Genomic DNA, 22,413 nt, shown 5'->3' with positions numbered 1-22,413 from the left:
TATTGGAGGAAGGGAATGAAACTTACTGATATTTTCAAGAAGTTTCCCTAAAATAAAACAAATGGATAAATACATTATTTAAGATTTTTTTCACTGAATGGAGATATTAAGGAGTTTTCCATTTTATTTTGATTTACAGTTTCAAGAAAACCATTGCTCAAATTAGAACTTCCACCACTGCAACAGACTACCAAGGGAAGTGATGGATTCTCCATCTCTTGATGTCTTCAGACCAAGACGGGACGTCTTTCTGAAAGATCTGCTGAACACAGAGCACTGGACTCAATACCGGGGTAACTGGGTGAAATACTCTGGTTTGTGTCATGCAGGAGGTCAGACTAGATGATCTGATGGTCCCTTCCAGCCTTAAATCTATGAATGAATTACATTTGGATTCATGATACAAGGTGGGTGAGGTAATGTCTTTTATTAGAACAACCTCTGTTGGTGAGAGAGACAAGATTTCGAGCCACACAGACCTCTTCTTCAGATCTAGGAAAGGTAATCTGAGCTCATAGCTAAAGGCAAGGTGGAACAGATTAGTTAGCATATATTGTAAGGGACCATTCAAGGTAGTGTCCCATTAACACCTGCAGTCATAGAACAAAAAGAAAGGGTTAGTGAGTTACGGATTGTTGTAATAAGCCCAAATCCAGAGTCTCTGTTCAGTCCATGATTTTTAGTATCTAGCAGAGTGATGAAAGCCTTTTGAAAGCGGTGGGCAGGTTTCCTTTGAGGATAAGGACTGAGAGGTCAGATATAGAGTGATTGTTTTGGGAAAAGTGTTCACCCACAGGTGACAGGGTGTTTTGTCTTTTATCAGTTTCCTGAGAGTTCATCTGAGGGCTTGTCTACACGACACAGGTTTTAGCGACACGGCCATGTCGCTAAAAGTCTGGCAGTGTGAATGCTTTTTGTAGGCACTTTTTCAGACAAAATACTTCCACCCCCTATGAGCGTCTTTCGGGGTGGGGGTGGGGGGCTTTTTTAAGCACCTGTGAACTACAAAAGTTTTGTCGTTCAATTGGCAGTGTAGACAAAGCCTAGGAGTGTAGTGATTGTCTGGCTTCCCCCACAAAGGGCACAGCTACGCTCGCGTTCACAGCCGCGCAGCTGCACGTATGCCGCTGTAAGCGTGCTGATTAGCTAATGCGCTAATCGTGTTGTCAGACGATGGGAGAGACCTCTCCCTTCAGCTTAACTCCACCAGTCCCCGCGAGCAGCAGACGCTGAGTCAGCAGGACAAGCTCTCTCGCTGACATAGGGGCTGGTGTGGACAGTCAGTGCAATGTCAGTGTAGCGTATGTTGCCAGTATACGTTGTGGCGTAGACATAGACATAGGTGTTGGGGCATTTAGTGCACAAGTTGTTGTGATAGGCCTGTGTAGGATTCATGGATCTTGAAAGCGTTGTGGGGGGTTGATCACGGTAGCAATGGAGATACGGCTGCAGGTTTTGCATCTGCTCTGGTAGGGTCTGGTGCTGCTTTGACTTGGTGTGTCCGGGTCTGTGTGGAGCTTTGTTCTGATGATGGGCTTGGAGAGACTGGGGAGGTTGTCTGAAGGCCAGAAGTGGGGTTTAGGAAAGATTTATTTCAGGATGGGGTCCCTCTTCAGTATGGTTTGTAGGTGTTTGATACCCCATCTGGATTCCAGTGTGGGGTGGTAGGTGGCAACTAGGCTGAGTTTTCATTCATGCTTGTGCATTCACTACAATTAGCTATCGAACAAATGAATACTTTCAGACATTTACAGGTCTGAATTACCTGTAGGATTCACACCAAATCTGCTTTTTCACGTACCCTAAACTCCTGTTGGCTTCACTAGCAGCATACAGTGTGCAAAGACTGCAGGGTCAGCTCCTACAATGCTAATAGTTGGCTAACATGACTTGAGCCTCTCATAGTTACTTGGTTCTGTACCTGAATCTTTAGCTGTTCTTCTGTCTTTACTATAAAGATTATGAGTAGGGTTGCCCTAGCTCTGCTCCCGCTGAAGTTAGTCAGTCGTGAAACTCCCATTCAGTCAGAGCAAAGCAATGGGTGCTTTTGAAAATAAAAGTAGGACAGGGTTAGATTTTTTGTCTTCTGTGTCACAGGCCTGTAGCAGATCAGTGGTGTCAATTCAGAAAAGCGTTTAGACACATGCTTGGGTCCAGGCACATCGAAGTCAATGGGAATGCACATGCACTTAACTTTAAAGACTATCAGAGCTTTTTTGAATCAGATTATATCGTCATTTAATATTCATTTGATTCTGTAACTGAATCTTTATCCATTCTGCTCTCCTTCCCATCAAGATTAATAAGCTTAGCTTTGTGTTTCTATTTACTTATTGTTGGATAAAGACACCAAGACAGAAGCTCTAATTTTAACTAATATAAAAACCTGACACCATAGAAGCAATGAAAAAGAACATTCAACAGGAAAGGAAGCCAACATGGGCAGCCAGCAGCTACAAAAAGCTCTTTCCATCCCCATCATCCTGGGGACACACCCTCTTTGTAACAGGCCAGACTGCCCCTTTCAGGGCCAGAGGGGCCAGGGACCAGACAGCCCTATTCCTGGGAGAAGCCCAATAGGCAGGTCCTGGGAATCATCAGACCCACTGAGCAGCATCAAGTGACTGGGTCTGAGATATTGATGAGGGCCCCAGCTCCATTAGGGAGCCTGGGACCAGGAGAATACTGTCCTGTAACTACACTCTAGACATCAGGAAGTGCAGCAGAGGATGCCAACAGGGTGGAGGCACCCACATGACAGATTTACATCAAGACCAGCCAGCCATGGTTGATGGGTCATTAAGGAGAATGAACTCTGCCAGTGGGCATCTCCAGAGGATGTTGCAGAGAGCACATGGACAATGGAGGCCCAGTGACTCAGCGGGACATGGAAGACATGTGATCCCTGACTCCATGTTTGTGCCAGTAACTTTCCATGCATACAGGCTGAGGGTATAAAAGTGGAGACGGTGACATAATTTCTTTGCCTCTTTCCTGTTCCACATTTCTGGACTACAATTTCTAACAAAGAAGAGCTTTGAACAATGGACTGAGGACCCCAGTATTTGGGATGAACCAAAGATTTATTGCAAGCTAGCAGATTTAACATCACTGCTATTATCCTGACCTACAGACTCTGAAACCAGCTGCAAAGTATCTGATTCATTTTAATCTCAACTCTCTTCCTTTTCAAAGCTATTAATAAACCTTTAGTTTTTAGTTACTAAAGGATTGGCTATCAGTGTGATTTTAGGGTAAGATCTGGAAGAGCCTAATATATGTGATTTCTGGTTTTAATAATCACGTATCACAGAAGTCTGATTTGTCTGGGTGATGGAGCTCTTGCCGTGTCCCATATCAAGCAGTGGGGCACAGACTATTGCAGACCAAGGAGGGGAGCAAGTTTCAGAGCTCTCACAGAGAATGCGCTGCCAGTTGCCTTCTCCCCACCCTATAGGTGCCTAAATCCCTTAGGCACTCAAGCTTCTGCCTTTGGGCATGCACACAACTGCCTGAGTCCTGGTGGCACAAAGGTGCTTGGGGAGATACTCTGGCTAGGCATTCCCCTGTCTAGCCTGTGGGACCTGATCCAGTAGGCATGCCCAGACCACACATTACACCAAAAAAAAGGTGTGAGCAACCAGATCAGGAAGAGTGAGAGAAAGTGAGTGTCTCTGCATCTGTCCCAGAATACCCAGTTGCTAGGGCACTCACCTAGGGTGTGGGGGACCCAAGTTCAAATCCCTGCTCCTAATCAGGCAGAACAGGGATTTGGAAAGAAGCTCTCCCACAGCCCAGGCGACAGCTTTAACCACTGAGCTCCAAGGGGCCGAAGCAAGTTGAAGGGGAGAGGACTGCTGCCCAGAAGAACTGGAGGGAATTTATACCTCCTGCAGCCCCAGAGAAGCCCTCTTTCACCTGCACTGGAGTGGCAGCACCCACCCAATTGGAAAAAGGACAGGGTTTCTTCATGATGTGGTGTGAGCATTATGGATATAGTGAGATGGGGGGCTCTCTCTCTCACTGTCTGGAGTTAGGAATTGCAATACTTAAGTCTCTTTTAGGACCTAGACCTTGGTGAGTAGATTAAAACAAATCAAAAGGATACAAATGTGCACAGAAGATTATACTAAGAAGAATGTAACTTACATTTTTCAGCCTGGATCTTCCCTAAGGAAAGAAGATAGATAAAGCAGAGTAAAAAAGAAATATCACAAGAATGAGCTTCTGGATAGGTTTTATTCTAAGCATTCTAATAATTTACATAGCTATTATGCCAGGCAGAATTCCATTTTTTAAAATCTTGATGGATAATGTTTATTTTAAGCTTTTTATATTTATCTATCTATCTGAATTCCTACAGTTGAGGGAACTTGGGGGGTGGTGGTGGTGTCAGACAATGATTTGAGGACACTAGACATGAGATTGAGAAAGGTAAATCTTTATAACCATTAAAACCCAAATTCTCAGCCTTGCATGTCCAAATATACAAAGTAAAGATCCTTAAATCAAACCCTAAATTCTCAAGCAGCATTTTTATTACTTTGCCTACCTGTAAACTTCTATTGTCTACGGAAATCTTCTTTGTTCAGTTTGTACATGTATGGCAAAATCAACATTGACCAACACTACCAATTAGAACCTTATCCTTCCAAGCTCAATTACTGTATCTCTTTAGTCGTAGTAACTTATTATAGTTAGACTTTCCCAGTGAGTACCCTATGATTATTTGTCAATGTGCTTTACATGTATGGCCAGTCCTGAAAATGTATATGGGAGTGAAGTTACTCATCTGCTTGAGGGCTGACCTATACACAACTGTAGAACTGGATGGGAAACAGTTTTCTTGCCCCTCGAAACATCTCAAGAACTACGGACTTGTTCAGCAGATCATGTTTCATGAGACCACTCCCAAATATATTTGAGCAAACTGTATGTCAGTTATTGTTCAAATGCAACTGGCTCCCCCCCCACACACTGTATTCTTATAATTAAAATTATGAATAATTAAAAAAAAAGTATTTTCAAGAGGTCAACTTTTCTTCCCAGCTCAAATCAAGACAAAAAGTCAGAAAATCCCCTGAACTTCCACAAACTGAAAAACAGAACTTTATTCCAGTTCATGTCAATCAATGTTCTGTTTCAATAATTTGACCATGACCGGCTAACTCCTGTTAAAAATACAACCTGCTTGGTCTTCATCAGGTATTTTACCTCTGGTTAGCTAACACATGTAAGTACCAATGTTAGCATCTTGTTTTCCCAGTGAAAATGCACACTTAGGCATCTTAGAAAATCTCACTCTGTCAACACTGACCCAGCAAATGTTTGCGCACATGTGTAGGTGCATGCATAAGAGTTTGCTGGACAGGGGCATAAGGTATTTAAATATGTCCTGACTGCCAGAGATGCTGAGCACAAAGCTCAACGGGAGTCTGTCTGAGCGATGGGTGAACATCGAGGCATTCCTCTCTCTATGGATTTAGGTGCCTAACTTCAGGCTACTATGGGTACACCTACATTGCACACTCCCTACAGCAGCGTGCAGAGTACAAACCCTGCATGCCCCCCTCGCATGGGGACAAATAGCTGTGTAGATGATGAGTCACTGCTTAAGAGCGTAGAGTACAGACATGCCTGAACCTGACGGCTATGCACCCAAACAATTCTTCCCCCACCTACACAGCTGTTTTTAGCAATGTAGTGTCCTGCTGCCACCCTGCTTCTGGAGCCTTTCCTCACTGCCTCCCCCAGGCCAGAGTTTTTCACTGACTCATACCACATTGCAGTGTGGACACTGCCTGCTTTTCACTATGGCCTTGTCTACACTACCACGGTAAATTGACCTAAGTTACACTACTCCAGCTTCGTGAATAACATAGCTGGAGTCAGTGTAGTTTAGGTTGACTTACTGCCGTGTCTGCACCGCCCTGCGTCGACAGGAGACGCTCTCCAATCGACTTACATTAATCTTCTCCTTCCAGTGGAGTACTGAAGTCGACCAGAGAACAAATCTGCTGTTGATTTAGTGGGTCTTCACCTGCTAAATTGACCCCCGCTGCATCGATTGCAGCAGCGTCGATCCCTGGTAAGTGTAGACATGGCTTATTATATGTAGCTACCCACACGCAACATGTCACTTCAAGTGGTGTGAAGTCTAGACAGCCTATGTGTGGTTCATCAATCCTTATTTGCTCTGTCCCATCTCTACCCTGTGGCATTGGGATTGTGGTGATAAGGATTTGGTAGGGTTATGGAGCTACATTTTCAGAAAGTGTACCCCCTCTGCAAATCAAGCCAGTCCAGGAGATTTCAAGTTTGGCACCCAAAAACTAAGGTGTCCAAAGTCACTACTTGTAGTCACATTTGAAAAAGTGGGCAATATTTCCATTCACTTTAGGCCATGAAATGATGTCTGCCTGGACTCTCAAACATTATTTAAAATAAATTATATTAAACAATCAAATTAAAACACTGACAGACACACACAGGTATGATGTAGTGAAGAAGAGGGAATAACTTACCAATTTTTGCATGAAGGTTTCCTAAAACAAAACAAACCAGTGTAAGTTAGTATAGATTACTTAGGCTCTTCAGTTTCAGTAAATACATATCTAAAGAAAAGTCTTCATAGCCTCATGATATAGTGTCATTCTATTTTATCCTATTAAATATTCTTAATGATTCCACTGTGACTGTAAAGTGGCATAAAGAAGCTATGATACTAGAATAATAACATTTTACACACATTTTGCATTCACTTTCATCGTCAAGGCAAATCCACTCAGGTGTAAATCATGAAGAAACCTTGAACATCAAAAATGCTACATAAATCATTCTGGAGAAAGATGTGCGCGCCTCAAAGAATGAAAACAAATTAATATCTGGATAACATGATGTGCATTTAGAGCCAGATATTTAAAGATATTTAGATGCCAAACTCCCATTGATTTTCATGGGATTCAGGCACCTAAATACTTCCAAATATCTGACCCTTAGTGTTTCTTTCATAAGAACTGCATCTTGTCAGCAGTTCTCCATCTGTTTAACACCTCTTCAACTCCGAAAGCGTTCAGTTTCCCCTTCGTATCTTTGCATTACACGAGTTTACTGATGCAGAAATCAGGGTTGAAGCGTGTATCTATACACAAACCCTACTTATAACGACTTATAACTTTCTCAAGTTGTCTTTTGTCATGAACTATCTCATGCTTGGTATCCGCCCCCACACAATATTGTTGTTGTAGAAAGTTCAATGAATACTTCTTCAAATATTTTGTTTTCTATTAAGATTTTTTTCACAAAAGTAGGTATTTAATCATCAAATAGCCCTTGCGTATAACACATCACACACCTGGTGTATCAGCATTACCAACGCCAAGTTTTCAAATAGCCTGACTCAGGCCTCTACTCATGGGATTAGATTAAAAAGTGAGATTTAAATAAATGTTGTGTTCTTATTTGTCTACTGGGGTTTGAGCTGCTCGTAACCACGTTCATCTGGGAGGCCGCAGAACCCCCATCACTGGAGGTTTTTAAAAACCGGTTAGACAAACAAGTCAGGGATGCTCTTATTTAGTCCTACCACAGAGTGTGGGGATGAAGTAGGTGACGTCTCAAAGTCCCTTCCAGTCTTACATTTTTATCATTCTATGGCTTTGACCTTTTCTCCTCAACCATAACTGTTGGTATCAGACATTTTTTTTTTTTAAAGAAAGTTGAGATTCTCTCACAAACAAATTTTTCCAGTTGCTGCAGCTTTGAGTGGGAGAAATGAGCGAGAGACTTGCACTAAAATTGTGAGAACTGGCAACCCCGTTAGTGTGGTGTTCAGTGATCACTCAGGCCCAAATCCACAATGAGACTTATGTGCTTGAAAGCCCCTCGTCCCCCTGGCCATTTTGTGTGGCATTGGGTCTACTCTGCCATTGTATTTGCAAGAAATGGCTCAGTGCAGGAGAGGGGTTCATAGAGAGACACCTCTCTCCAGCCTAAATTGAGGTGCCAAACTCAGAGATGGGGCAGGACTCAGACCACACCCCTCTCCTTGGCATCTGCCACTGGCTAGTTTAGGTGGCTTCCTGCCTGGCATTCTGGCTTTTGTGGCTCCCATTCTTAGGTGCCTCTCTCCCCCCAGTCATTGACTAGGGAGCCTAACTCGGGGTTTGTGGATCACAGTGCTGTGCAAGTGATTTTCTGGGTGCCAGAACATTAGCCATTGTGATGCTCAGCATTTTAACACTTCAGTCTATTTGTGGATCCAGGCCTTAGTGCCTCAGCAGAGCAAGAGGGAGGCTGGGAGGAATTACAGTGTTCTCCAGTCTGTTCCTGGGGCAGCGCCCTTTGTCAGAGCAAATTACAGAGTTACAATCTGTCCTGAATTCTGTAAATCACCAGGAACACGGATCTATGCAGGGCTCTATGTTAAGTAAACGGTGAAGCATCAGGTCTCATTAGAGCCAGCCAGGAACTGGGAGAGGGGTATGGAAAGGTGAACAAATGGTACTAGAGGCTCTCTTTGGAGGGGAAGGAGGAGGATTTGGGCTAACAAATGAAGATTGCTATTTGGATAACATGTCATTATTAGGGCCAGACCTCAAATAAATTAGTGGCACAATTAACTAACCAATTTCCATGCACAGCTAATGTGACCGCACATGCATAACTGCTCAGACTGGGTTTATCAGGATAACCACATGTTCATATTAAAAGCATAATGCTGCACCATGGTTATAGCCCTGATTCTGCAAAACCCTTCAGCACATGCTTAATCATGTGTGTAATCACATCCCGATTCAGCTGAGCCTGGTCCTACATCATTATTATTTTCCCCCCTCCTTTCCTCACCTGCTGCACTTTCCGTGCCGGTCTCTTTCATCCTTTCTATGCTGTTCTGTCCTAGTCATTCCTGTCTTGTCCATTTACCAGTATCTTTTCTACAGAGGAAATCTTTTTTTTCCTCTTATCACATTGTATTCGCCTCTTTAGGCCTTTACCTCTTAATGTGAAGAGAAAAGCAGCAACGCCTAACAAAGCAAAGGAGATAACCAGGAACACGTACAGAGCCACCATCCAGGGAGACACCCTTGGAAAAAAAGGTTCTGAAAAACAAAACCCCAGAGAGATGCGGCAGTTTGGAAAATAAAATACTTGTATCTCAGAAAAATACATCCCAGCAAGATTTATGAGATAAGGGTGTAAATACTCTTGTCTGAGCAACAGAAAATACCAGAATCCAATTTTAAACATTGTTTCAGCTACATAATTTCAACAGAGTAGGGAGGGAAGAAAGTGCATCAAACAAAGGGAAGTGAGGATCCCATATTTCTAATGTGGAAACCATCTAGAAGAAAGAGTGGGGGAGGGGAATATGAAAGTGTCACAAAGCAGAAGTGAAGGGGGGGAGGGAATGTATTTGTCTATTTCTCAATATACTTTAGAAATAATCCCTGCTTGTGGAGAAAAAAATATCAGCATTAACTGAAGTAATAGCTAAACTTAGACCATGTACAAGTTAGTGATCAGAGTGCAATGGTGATTGTAAGAATTTGAAACACATAACACACACACACACACCCGTATTCGTTTAAAAAAATACTAAAGACAGCAAAGAAATGAATGGAATAGGAGCTATTTCTGTATCCATCAGCCAAACCCAGGTTCCACCTTCGAGGAGAGTATAGGAAGGGGAGCTGCAGCTCCTTTCATTTCTCCATTAAAGGATTGGTTTAATTAATATACATAGGAAGAGATCTGGTACTGGGCTTATCAAATTCACCAACCTCCCCCACCCCAAATTTTTAAACTTAAAGTCAATGAAGTTGAGAACATTAAAGTTAACACAAATAACTAGACCTGTACAAGTGACAGACTTTTCAGTTTGCTCTCAGTTCTGGGGGAAAAAATCATTTTGGGCCAATCTGAAAACGATTTACAGAAATTCTGATGAACCAAAAAGTAAAAACTCATTTTAATTTTGAATGTTTTTCTTTAAATTTTTGCCCTTTTGAAGAATAAAATTGGAGGCAATTCGAAAAGGAAAGTCATTTCAACTTGAAAAATCAAAATGTTTCAAAAATGTCAAAACAACATCTTGTCTTTTGGGGGGTGTTTTGTCGATGAACAGTTGAGTGAAGCTGACATGAATTTTTTTTTTTTGAATCTGCATTTTTGCTTGGAAAAAAAGTTTTGGACAAAAAATGCACCCCAGCTCTATAGGTAACTTCAAAAAGTGTATTAAAGTTCGGTTCAGCTTTTCACTTCGGGCTTGGTCCTGCCAGGTATTAAGCAGTGCGGCACTGAATAGCATGTAAGTGTAACCCCATTGACTTCCTGGACCCAGTCAACCTCTTTGGTTTGTATAAAGGATCCAACCTTAATTACAGTCTTAGCAACGTGAGCAAATGTTGAGGGTTGGAATACGTGCCCAGGTTCGGTGTGCAGTGTGTTACCTGTTTGCAGGGTGAGCATGTAGCTGTGAACAGGAATTTGCATTATAACAGGGGGGAGGATCCATGTGGTGTGCTCAGTGTGTTTCCTTATCTGTTGCAGGCAGAAATTCCTTGCAACGTCTGTCACTGTCAATAGAGTTATGATCCACAGACATAACTTGTGTTTCTTTTTGTCCCTTCCGCCCTCTGTGTATGGGCTGGAGACCTACTTCACTGGCAGTCACTCTACCAATGTAGGTCAGAGTTCCTCACCATCCAGACACAGACAACGTATGGATATGTGACCAATCCACTCTGCACTAGCTGCAGAGGCTGCAGATTTCTGTGCATCTCATTCAGCGAACAAGATGCAATGGCTGGAAGTTGAAAGTAGACAAATTCAGACTAGAAATGAGGCCCACATTTTTAACAGCAGGGATTATTAACCATTGGCACAATTTACCAAGGGTGCGGGGTGGATTCTGTATCACTGGAAATCAAGATTGGATGGCTTCCCCGCAACCCCCCTACAAGATACGCTCTAGTTCCAACAGGAATTAAGTCAGGGAAATCCTGTGGCCTGTGTTCCGCGGGAGTCAGACTCGATCAGGGGTTCTCAGACTTTTGTACTGGTGACGCCTTTCACATAGCAAAGCCTCTGAGTGCGACCCCCCTTATACATTAAAAACACTTTTTAATATATTTAACACCGTTATAAATGCTGGAGGCACAGCGGGCTTTGGGGTGGAGGCTGACAGCTTGCAACCCCCCATGCAATAACCTTTCCACCCCCGAGGGGTCTCAACCCCCAGCTTGAGAACCCCTGGACTAGATGATCACAGAACTTGGCAATGGGTAGACTGCTAGTGTGCTGAGACGACACCCTATCATGGTCTCATTGTTTATTCATACTCCCATGCCTGTCTATAGCCATCTGTTGTCTAAGCAGAGGCCCATTAAGATTTACTGGGGCCCTGGGCACAAAGAACATTTGAATCCCCTATGCCCAGGGGGCCCAGGGGCACCAGAACTGGGGGACCCAGTGGGGCTATGGCCCCCTACTTTTTAACATGGGCTTAGTGGCCTCAGGCAGGCATGGAGTCGCAGAGGCGGGGGCTATGCTTCATGGTGGGGGAGATGATCCCATGCTGTGAAGCGCAGCCCCTTCTAGCTGTACCAGCCTCTTCCCGGAGAGGGGGCTGAGGTGAGCCTCAGCACTTCATTGTCATGGGCCCCTGCCCCCTGCTTCCCCCGAGGCCCTCCCCCATGGCGAGGCTGGAAGCCAGAGCCGGGCATGGTAAGAGCCACCCAGGGAGCCCAGGCCACTGTGAGCAGCCCCACCACCTGCCCTGGGGGGCAGGGACACAGGCCAGGAGCTGCTCTCAGGCACCCCAGCCCCCCTCCCAGGGCAGGTGGAGGGTCCAGGGCTACTCACAGTGGCCCGGGCTCCCCAGGCAGTCCTCACCATGGCCTGGCTACAGCTTCCAGCCGGGCCAGGGGGCAGAGCCCCAGGGAGAAGAGCAGGAGCAGTGGCAGGCTGCTGGGGGGAAGACGGGGAGCAGGAGTTACACTGTTCTGGCACTCGAGCCCCCCACCCTCCCCTCTACACAGATCCTGGCACTCCTGTGAGGGCCCCAAATTGGCCAGGGCCCATGGGCCTGTGTGTTAATCCACCACTGGCTGTAAGGCCCCTGGGGCGGGGACTTTCTTTTTGTTCTGTGTTTGTACAGCATCTGCACATGACGAGGGCTCCCTGGTGCTATAGTTGGGATAATCATCATCATCTCTGAATCTGTAAAACCAGCTGTGACACAGAAATCCTTCGCTTCTCTGGGTCAGCAACCGCTGACAGTCCTGAAAAAAAAAACCCAGGAGGACTTGTGGCACCTCAGAGACTCACAAATTCATTAGAGCATAAGCTTTCGTGGGCTACAGCATTGAATGCACTCGATGAAGTGGGCTGTAGCCCATGATGATGAAGTGGGCTGTAGCCCACGAAAGCTTACGCTCTAATAAATTGGTTAGTCTCTGAGGTGCCTCAAGTACCCCTGGTGGTTTGGTTTTTTTGCGGATACAGACTAACACGGCTGCTACTCTGAAACCTGACAGTCCTGAGAAACTCACTACACCCCACACACCACTTTCACGGTATTTATCCGTCAAGAAAATGATGTAAGGGGCTGTCATGAATACAGGGGGAAAGGAGGTAACCTTTATGTATGCCAGCCCAGTCAGTTAGCTATAAAATCCTTCTTAGTAGCTGGTCTCTACTTGCTTTCCCTGTGAAGGGTTAAAAGGTCTCAATGCTATGCAAAGGTAAACTTACAGTGGGCTGGCACCTGAGCGGGGGAACCAACAGGGAGGCTGAACCCTTTCAAATTGGGGAAATCTGCTGGGTGCAGGGTCTTTGTTCTCTGGGCGGCAGAGAGAAACCAGACAGAAAATATGCCGTCAGAACCTCGGGCCAGGTACGAGAAATCCTCAGCATCAGACTGAGACACACCTCATTGGAACCCCAGACATGTCAGTAGATTAGAGAATGTTAGAAATTGTGGTCACGGATCTTTTTGTTTGTTTTGGCTTGTGGGTTCCCCTGTGCTAACCCCCGGTGTGTTTGTTTGGTTTGCTTGTAACCTTTAAGCTGGACCCCAAGAAAGTTATTTTTGGTGTTTAATCCCTAACAGCCTGAGTTTTCAGATGTGGTTCTCTATTTTGTTCTTATAATAAAATTTACCTTTTTTAAAAAAAGAACACTTTGATTCCAAAGTCCTTAGACAAAGGGTTTGTCTGTGCTCACATTGCTAAGGCAGCTGGTTGGTATTTTATTCTCAAGCCTCCCCAGGAAAGGAGGTGAAAGGACTTGGGGGGATATTTGGGGGGATAGGGATTCCGAGTGACCCTTCCCTGAATATTTGGTGTAAATCACTTGGTGGTGGAAGCAATACCTGTCCAAGGCAAAGGACTCTGTGCCTTGGAGGAGTTTAAACCTAAGCTGGTAAAATATAAGCTTAGGGGGTCATTCATGTGGGCCCCCACCTTCTGCACTTGAAGTGCCAGAGTGGGGAATTTTAGCCTTGACAGGGACCTAATAAAAGATTTTGTCATACTGCTCTTCCTAATCAGTGTGAGATGTATGTACAGATGATACTTAAGAAGGTGTGTGTATGTACTGAAAATATGATTTAGAAACTGTGTCCCAGGCAGAGCAGACAGACAGGTTTCTTCCAGACAGGAGATAAGATGTAAATTCAGCATTATAAGTCATGGGAGCCTTGGCTGAATACAGGGAAACAGGAATATTTAAAGAAACCTTGCAGCCTGCACCCAGGAACCAGGGGAGTCATACAGACTCTGAGGACAAAAATGATAGATTCTGGGGTCTAAGAGGAAGACAAGTAAGCCATTTTGTTATTCCTCACAGCACTTTTTGCATCCATGAATGGTGGGTCCTAGCCATGTGGGTTGGTGATGCTGGAAAAGACTGTTTTAGGTGAGAAACTACTTTAGACAAGGATTTTAGTCTCTTGAAGTTAAGTTTAGCCTCTAATAAGCATGTTATACTTTTGTTTTATGTGTAACCATGTCTGTTTACATTATCTTTACTCAGTATCTCTTAAAACTTAATCTTCGGCAAACTTATGATTGTTTTCACTATAATTATACCTCAGAAGAAGTGAGCTGTAGCTCAGGAAAGCTTATGCTCAAATAAATTGGTTAGTCTCTAAGATGGCACAAGTCCTCCTGTTCTTTTTGTTGTTATAAAGGACCTGATCCTGAGTTGTATACCAATCAAGCTGTGTGTATACTGTTCCCCTGGGAATAGCGAACCTGGTAGTTACTGGGAGTGTCCAGTGGACGGGCTGGACATTACAGAGGGATGCTTCAGAGAAGCTCGGGGCCTTGGATGCCCCTAGTGTTAACCTGCAAGGTAAAGTCCGGGCTGGCAGAGCCCTGAGCAGATTGTTTGGGGGGTGACAGGCTGGTGGTGCCAGGGAGCTGACACCCAGCTTAGCACTCTCTCACTGAGACAGGCGGTAACATGGTGACTCACAGCCTTGGGTACCCCCAAGAAAGTGTCACATTACTAATCCACCCCGGACAAGAGAAGACGAAGTGTCTGACATTTAACATTTGCAAAGTCATTAACATGAGATGAAAAGGAAGAGCACTCATGAGACCTTTAACAGTAGCTGTCTTTGGTGCAAATGCATTCATATTATTTATCAGTCGTAATTTATTTAACCAATTTTTATTTTATGTACTTATTAATTATTGGTGACCGCTGGGTGTTGTTTGGATAGTAACTGACCTGCTATATAAACTGTCGACTCCTTTTCTTGGTTGAGGAGGGCGTTCCTGATATGACAGGACAGGCTCTGGTTAGAAGTCTCTGTTATAATGATAGAACTCTGTGTCTCAAACAGGCCGTTAGCCCCTCGGGGTTTTGTTTCTGACAGTGATGTTAAAGCCTGTCCACTGGGATCTCTCCACTGCACCTCGGGCTCTGGGTACCACCCAGCTGATCGACACACCATTTGAATCCCTCCATCCTGATAACTCTCAACAGAGATGAGAGGAGCAGAGCCCAGACCTGAAGGAAAGTGGGATAAACTGCTTTAGTTCTCAATGCTAACTTATATGAATATTCAGTATAAAATATAAATACTTAAATCTCTAATAAAAGGAATGAATGGGTTTCCCCTCTGAATTCCTAGGACTCATCATCCAGGAAACCATGGCCCAGCAAAAAACTTAACCATATTCTTAATTTTCTTTTCAAACATATCTTCCAGTGAGATGCCCCTCATTCCCTGATCACCTTCAGTTTGATCATAAGCCCCATGAAGTTTGAGTTCTGTGTAATTCAGGGGCCACCTCTCTGCTCGTGCTTCTTATCACACTTCAGATCTCTTGCACTTCAGTTCTGATGTTTTTGCCTGGGTGGTTGAGGAAGGATGTTCTCTGAAAAGGACTCTAAAGTAAGGAACTAACTTAAGAGCTAGTTGAAGTATTTGGTTTGAAACTTTTTCTGGGGAGGGTGTGGGAGGTCAGTGAAAACTGGAAAACTCTGAAGGGATAATTTCAATTAAAATTTGTGTAGAAATGTTTCTGGGAGCAAAATCTCATTTCTTAGCCAGCTCTAACTCCCCCCATTTCCTTGGCCTTGCAGACCCTGAATTTGATAAATTTTGGAGCGTGTTGCAAAGCCCATCTCGTCTCTCAATATGGTTTTTTTATGGGATGTGTTGAATGAGGCTGGGTGGCAGGAAGTGGGAGGGGTTCAATTCATTGTGCTGGGAAGATTTTCTGTGGACAATAACTCAACTTGACGATCAAAAAGAGTTTAGGCATCTGCTGACTATTGTCACACACACCCACCCACACCCACCCCCCACACACCCACCCCACACCCTACCCCCCATCCCCCCCGCCCCCCCACACACCCCCCACAGATCCACCCACCCACACACACACACACACACACACCGCCCAGTGCAAAAAAATACTGAGACCAACGACAGGTTTCTCATGTTTTGACCCATGGCCACCTGGGAAGTTGTAGCCTGTTAGCTGTAAAGAGGTCTGGGGTGAGGAGGGGGTGGGGACAACCTGAAATGCAGAGAGACACGTGGTGAAGATGTCAGACAGTGTCGTGATAATACACAAGTGAGGGTGGGAAATGTTGGGTCACAAGGAAACACCAGCCCAAGGTACTGACCTGCTACTTTCAGTTCCAACAGGGATTCTTCATGAAAAACACTTGATCGAAAAAAGCACCTGTACTGTCCTTCGTCAGAGGGTCTGACGTGGCGTATTCGCAAGGCAACGCTTCCATTCGCAATGTCGCCTCTCAGAAATTCCGTCCTTCCCCGATATTCCGGCATCTGCCTTTCGTTCTGAGTGTCCCCGTCGCGATAAAGGTGCACGAGTGCGTAGAACTCGGACCGGTACCACCTCACCTCCATGCTCTCAGCACTTACCCTGGGGCTGAGGTGACAGGCTAACACAATGTCCTCACCTGCAGTGGCCATGACAGGGTGCTCAGGTCCAATCACTTTAAATTGAGCTGTGAAATGTAGCAAAGAGACAAAGAAAACAAATATGAAAACAATGAACTTTTGATGAAAATGTAATCATTACAAGCGCTGTGTTATATTTCATTACGGCTGGTCTAACACTACTCACCCCAGCTATGATGAGGAAATAATACATTGTCTTGCTAACATTAAAATAAATTCTTACAAGTATTGCAGCCCTGGACAATCCAGGACCCCATATTTGGAGCAGGGACATGAAATCTGGCAGGCAGACAGCTCTGGGAATCAGGGAGGTGACTCTTGTTGTCCCTATGAAAATCCACCCATATTTGGCCAAGTTATAATGCTCTGAAAACCACCATTTGTGCATGTGCCATCGAGAAGATTTTTTATTTCTCATTTGGGTCCCTATGGGGGGGGGGGGGAGGTTGACTGTTACGATCTCCAAAAGTTCTGTCTTCTTGAGCGTGCTCCAACCTCACTTTCTTTTCACTGCACGGACTGTGCTCTGACATTAAGGCCCTTCCGTCTACACTGAAAGTGATCCCAGGCTCCACTGTGTGGTGTTGGACATGACTGCATCAAGGGGTCTGAATTCCAGCATTTCCTAACCTTTGAGTGCTTGACTTTACAACCTTAACCTTCCTGTCGTGTAATTTTGTGCATGCAATAGTAGGGGGAGCTGGCAGTGACTGCTCTGTGGTGGCTGCTTTTAACACTCTTTGCTCTTCATTTTCTGGGTGTGAAACCTCAGAAGCGCTGAGCACTCACAGCTGCAAGGGAGGTCAGTGGAAAGTATCTACGCTGTCATTACAGTAGTAAAGAGTGTGAGGCATTAAAAGATGCTGAGTTTCTATCCTGTCTCAGATCCGACCGTGACGCGAACAGGCTCGGGAGGTATATTACTGGGTAAAACACAAGCCCACTGACAAGTGAATTAGTTTAAATACACAGTGGCAATGTTTATTGGATAACAAAGTTACGCGGTGACTGAGGAACAGAGCAAACGTTTTTGCCCGCGAACGATTCAAATGATACAGCTTCTTAGGCGACAAGGAAATGGGGTGGGGTACAGACCTAGAAGTAATGGATGTACTTTTAAATGATAGGAAAATTACATACATACACAGCCGAGCCAACTGACCAGCAGGACAGACACCAATTGCATGGTAGTCATAAGGCGAGCTACAATAAACACGACACGACACGGGCCGGTGCTAACGGGAGGATTCTCTCAGCTGAGGGATGATCAGTCTCCTTGGCGGACACACGGGAACCCCCGCCCCCCATGCTTGTTGGCTGCTGTATTTTATGGAGCTTTGTTGGGGTCGTGTCGCTTTGCTATAGGTTGTTTAGCTTTTCCGCCTTCCGGGTTACGGGTTGGCGCCCTTTACGTCAGTGGGTTTGTGCACGGCACCCTTTGGTGTACGTGACAAGAACCTGCCGTAAGCGGGAGGCTTTTTGTTCTTTCCTGTGGTCGGTCGACAATTGGCCAGCCCGGTATTTTTTTTTTTACTTTGGGTTGCGACAAGATCCTGAGTCACTGTGGGGTGTTGCACTTTACTTTTCAGTTCCCCATCTGAACAATACTTACCCAACTACTTCTCTTGAGTGTTACAGAGATTAATTAGCTGTCCAAAGAGTGCTCCGAACATATAAAAATGTGACCTACCCTGAAATAAATGACACCTCAGATGTCTCACATTGGGGCCTACATTTAATGGTGACCTTTGCAAATTTTGTCCTTAATCACGCCGTGCCTCAGTTTCCCACCGCTAAACTAGTAATAAATAATAACACCGAACACCCCTGTTTATTCAAGTGGCCCGAGGGCCGCCTGAAGCTTTTGAATAACCAGGTGTTCGGATAAAGGGAAGTGCTGTTTTGAACTGTGCTGTTGGGCTCGCTGATGAGAGAGGAGACCTGACTAGAGATGCCACTGCAGATACAAGGAGTTGCCCGGACGGCGCTTTGATCTGGACGCAGTGTTGCAGCCACGGAACCACAATGTGAGAGGATACACTGTTGCACTCATGTGGCACGAATGAGACTCCCTGCTGTAAATGGCTCTCCTTGTTATCTGAACCCCCAGGGTTTACGGGGTGTGGGGACACACTGTGGATTTTCAGATAAAGGGAATTCGGATAATGGGCAGTGTCCTCTACTCTGCTATCTCACACCAAAAATGAGAAGATCAAACATTCATGTTTGGGAGGCACTCAAGATACTTCAGTGATGAATGCCCTAGCAAAGCCCACAAGGTCATTCATTCCTCATTCAGCGCAATGAGGCATAGCTCCCGCATTCCCTGAGCACCATCCATCCTGTGCCCTGAATACATGAGGAAGGAGACTGATGGGAAATTAACACGTGACTTTGCATATACAAGGAAGCTGAATTAATGTTGCACCTGCAATCATAAATCTGGCATTTCCTAACTTTTGAGTGGTAGACTTTGCACCCTAAATATATATTACACCCCCAAACAAAACAAAACAAACCCCCTCCTTTTAACAGAACAGTAACATTGCAACCCCATGACAGAGCTCTCCACTTTTCCCCAGGCGTATCCATCTGCGGATGTTTTCGGGCCCTGATACCACAGCGTCTGCGCACTTTCAGCTGCTCATTCATGTGGGGTAACGTGCTCCGTTTCACCATAATGCTGGCAGTCGTGGTATCCCTACATGCTGAACCTGTCTTTCCTTCCTCCTTTCCCCTGCCCAAAATCCCATCAGTCAATGTCGTATTTCAGGCATCCTCCTTAGGAATAGAGAAAAATGTCGGCATTATTCCAGCCTGCTTTAAAAGCTTGACAAACTCATATCTTTTGTACAGAAATTTGGTAAATCAGGAACAGAGCTGTCAGGATTTGCGGGGTGGGGAAGGAGTAACTATTCGTGTAACATTGTTTAACACGCTTGCTGAGAAACCTCAATGCCAGAGGCATGTAGACAGGCACCAGTGCCTTTAGCTAATGGTTCCAAGGCCATATTGAATAGAAGAGGTGGATGCTTAACACACGCCTCGATTCCGAGTGAATGCCTCGGAGATAAGCCTATTGGTAACATTCAGGGCTATAGATTAGGGGATATGTATATCCAGATAATCACCCTGTTTGCTACGGCATCCCAGGGGAAAGGGACAGCCCCCAGAAAGTGGGACCCCCCCAAAGCATAAAGACACCTACCCTCCAGACATGCACAAAATGAATGCGGCTCCCTTTTGGCAGCACAATATTAGAGAAAGAGGCAAAGGTTGCTAGAGGGTGCTAGGACACCAGAGAGACAGAGGGAGGAAACTGAAACAATGAGCAAAAAGAAAAGGAGTACTTGTGGCACCTTAGAGACTAACCAATTTATTTGAGCATGAGCTTTCGTGAGCTACAGCTCACTTCATCGGATGCATACCGTGGAAACTGCAGAAGACATTATATACACAGAGATCATGAAACAATACCTCCTCCCACCCCACTGTCCTGCTGGTAATAGCTTATCTAAAGTGATCATCAGGTTGGGCCATTTCCAGCACAAATCCAGGTTTTCTCACCCTCCACCCCCCCACACAAATTCACTCTCCTGCTGGTGATAGCCCATCCAAAGTGACCACTCTTTACACAATGTGCATGATAATCAAGTTGGGCCACCTGGATTTGTGCAGGAAATGGCCCAACTTGATTATCATGCACATTGTGTAAAGAGTGGTCACTTTGGATGGGCTATCACCAGCAGGAGAGTGAATTTGTGGGGGGGGGGGTGGAGGGTGAGAAAACCTGGATTTGTGCTGGAAATGGCCCAACCTGATGATCACTTTAGATAAGCTATTACCAGCAGGACAGTGGGGTGGGAGGAGGTATTGTTTCATATTCTCTGTGTGTATATAAAGTCTGCTGCAGTTTCCACGGTATGCATCCGATGAAGTGAGCTATAGCTCACGAAAGCTCATGCTCAAATAAATTGGTTAGTCTCTAAGGTGCCACAAGTACTCCTTTTCTTTTTGCGAATACAGACTAACACGTCTGTTACTCTGAAACCTGAAACAATGAGGTATTTCCTTGATGTTTACTTATTTTTTCCCTGACCCACCGCTCCAGCTGCACCAGGTCGTGGTTCGGTCTGTCCACCTTAGATGTCTAAGACCGGTGCAGAATGGGCAGAGCACTCGTTCATCTCACCAGGAAACTTTCACCTCTCAGCTCTGTGATCTGCTCAGGCATCCAGTGCAATTCAAGGTGGTTTTGATCTAAGTCCTGTGGAATCCAGGGCTTGACTACATAAGAGATTGTGTTGCCTCGCTACGGCATACCATGGCAGAACATATCAGCTGGGCTGCTTGAGGTAACCGCTCTCTGGTTTAAATGGAGTGCCAGGGAACTTTCAGTGAACGGTCCTTGATGCTTCAGATTTCTTTGCTCCTTGGTCTGGCTGACTCCCGATCCGTTGATCTTTAGTCCAGGCTGCCAGCCCAGACCTAACTATTCCCCTTGATTTTGGGAATGGACAAATTGAATCAAGAATGACTGCGTTTAGATGGAGTGGGAAGATTTCTTTTCCAGATATTAGAGCAGTTTGCGGTTATAGTTTGTGTTTGGTTATGTATAAATATCATTGTACATGTTCCTAAAGGTTGGAATTGACACATATCCATATGCTAAAGAGATTATATCTAATCTAATCATCTATTGATCTACCACGAGAGCAGAAAGCACACTGAAGCCATGGGAATTTCTTACCTGAGTCCACTTTGTGACCGGACAGAATAATGAAGAACATGATGTAGCCAGGCAGAGAGGAGCTCATTACAGGGCCATGAGGGAAGGAGGAAACCTTCATTTTCCTTATAACTATATCAGGACAGCAAGAGAGAAAAATGAGCATGATGCAGAGATTGTGACAAGAGAAAAACTGGAGGCTGGAGTATGAAGAATAGATGAATACTTTTTGCAAAAATTCTGTATTTTTTCATGATCTTTTGCTATTGTTTGACCAGCTTATAAGTGATCATCATTTTTTTCAATTAAATCTCAGCAAAAAGTGTATTGACCAACTCTAAAAGGACATGGCCTCTGAAAGAGTACAAAGGTAAGTAACTGTTTTGATCATCACTGTAAGATTTTACAAAAAAGCTGAAATCGTATTGCCTCGCCTCTTCTTTAAAGCTGTGTAAATAACGGAGTTTGGTGGCAGTCCCAATAATAATAATAGGAATATTTATTTTATTTTTTTTAAGTTAAAATATTCAGCTTGACCCAAAAATCTTTTTTTTTCTTTTTTTACAAATTTCAGCAAATCAAGAAGTAAATAGGTATAACATTTCACATTTCATTTGATCCAGAATCATATAATAGAATCATAGAAATGTAGGACTCGATGGGCCCCCAGAAAGCCATGAGTCCATCTTTCCAGGCTGAGACAGGATTAAGTATACTTGAAACGAAACATTTAATTTCCTTTGTTATTTTAAAGCCTTTTAATTTAAAAAAAATAAAATAAAATTGAAGTAAAATTCTAAATGAAAAGTCATTTCAAATAAAAAAGTCAAAGCACTGAATTTCAAAAATCCTGAAATGAAACTTTTAATTTTTTCTGATTTTTTAATTTTGTTTTTCTTTTTACCAAACAATTCAGTGAAATCAACACAAGGTAACTCTGAGCGCTTCCCATCGAGTCTCCCATCACCAGCCAGTCGCAAATCAGCTACATGCCATTGTGGGCAGTCTCATCATACCATCCTCTCCATAAACTTAGCAAGCTCAGTCTTGGCGTCCATTAGGTTTTTTGCCCTCACTACTCCCCTTGGAAGGCTGTTCCAAATTCACTCCTCTGATGGTTAGAGATGTTCCTCTTATTATAAACCTAAACTTGCTGATGGTCAATTTATATCCATTTGTTCTTGTGTCCATACTGGTGCTTAACTTAAAGGACTCCTCTCCCTCCCTGGTATTT

General features: G+C 44.4%; 1 protein-coding gene and 1 long non-coding RNA gene across 7 annotated transcripts in view; one reads left to right on the top strand and one right to left on the bottom strand.

The window, feature by feature from the left end:
* The window catches only part of LOC311528157 (butyrophilin subfamily 2 member A2-like), a 66,092-nt gene that overhangs the window by 22,640 nt on the left and 21,039 nt on the right, over positions 1-22,413 (bottom strand). For 5 of the 6 annotated variants that reach the window (XM_084642852.1, XM_084642851.1, XM_084642850.1 and 2 more), the window contains 7 exons: positions 21,201-21,311; positions 16,150-16,497; positions 14,740-15,021; positions 8,997-9,101; positions 6,525-6,545; positions 4,150-4,170; positions 27-47 (listed from right to left, as the gene is read on the bottom strand). In XM_084642852.1, coding sequence (XP_084498978.1) covers positions 27-47; positions 4,150-4,170; positions 6,525-6,545; positions 8,997-9,101; positions 14,740-15,021; positions 16,150-16,497; positions 21,201-21,300 — 898 coding nt within the window. In that variant the 5' untranslated portion in view covers positions 21,301-21,311. The remainder of the gene's footprint in view (positions 1-26; positions 48-4,149; positions 4,171-6,524; positions 6,546-8,996; positions 9,102-14,739; positions 15,022-16,149; positions 16,498-21,200; positions 21,312-22,413) is intronic. The other variant, XM_084642855.1, reaches the window with a different exon arrangement.
* Positions 12,838-16,253, top strand: LOC311528170. The gene is made up of 3 exons (XR_014713535.1): positions 12,838-12,898; positions 15,224-15,409; positions 16,163-16,253. It is a non-coding gene; the product is annotated as an uncharacterized lncRNA (long non-coding RNA).

This window comes from Lepidochelys olivacea (genome assembly GCF_965140295.1).
Source record: "Lepidochelys olivacea isolate rLepOli2 genome assembly, chromosome: 11".
In the NCBI taxonomy this organism is placed as follows: domain Eukaryota; kingdom Metazoa; phylum Chordata; order Testudines; family Cheloniidae; genus Lepidochelys; species Lepidochelys olivacea.
Note: the sequence above shows the minus strand (reverse complement) of the source record. Positions and strands in the feature narration are given on the sequence as shown.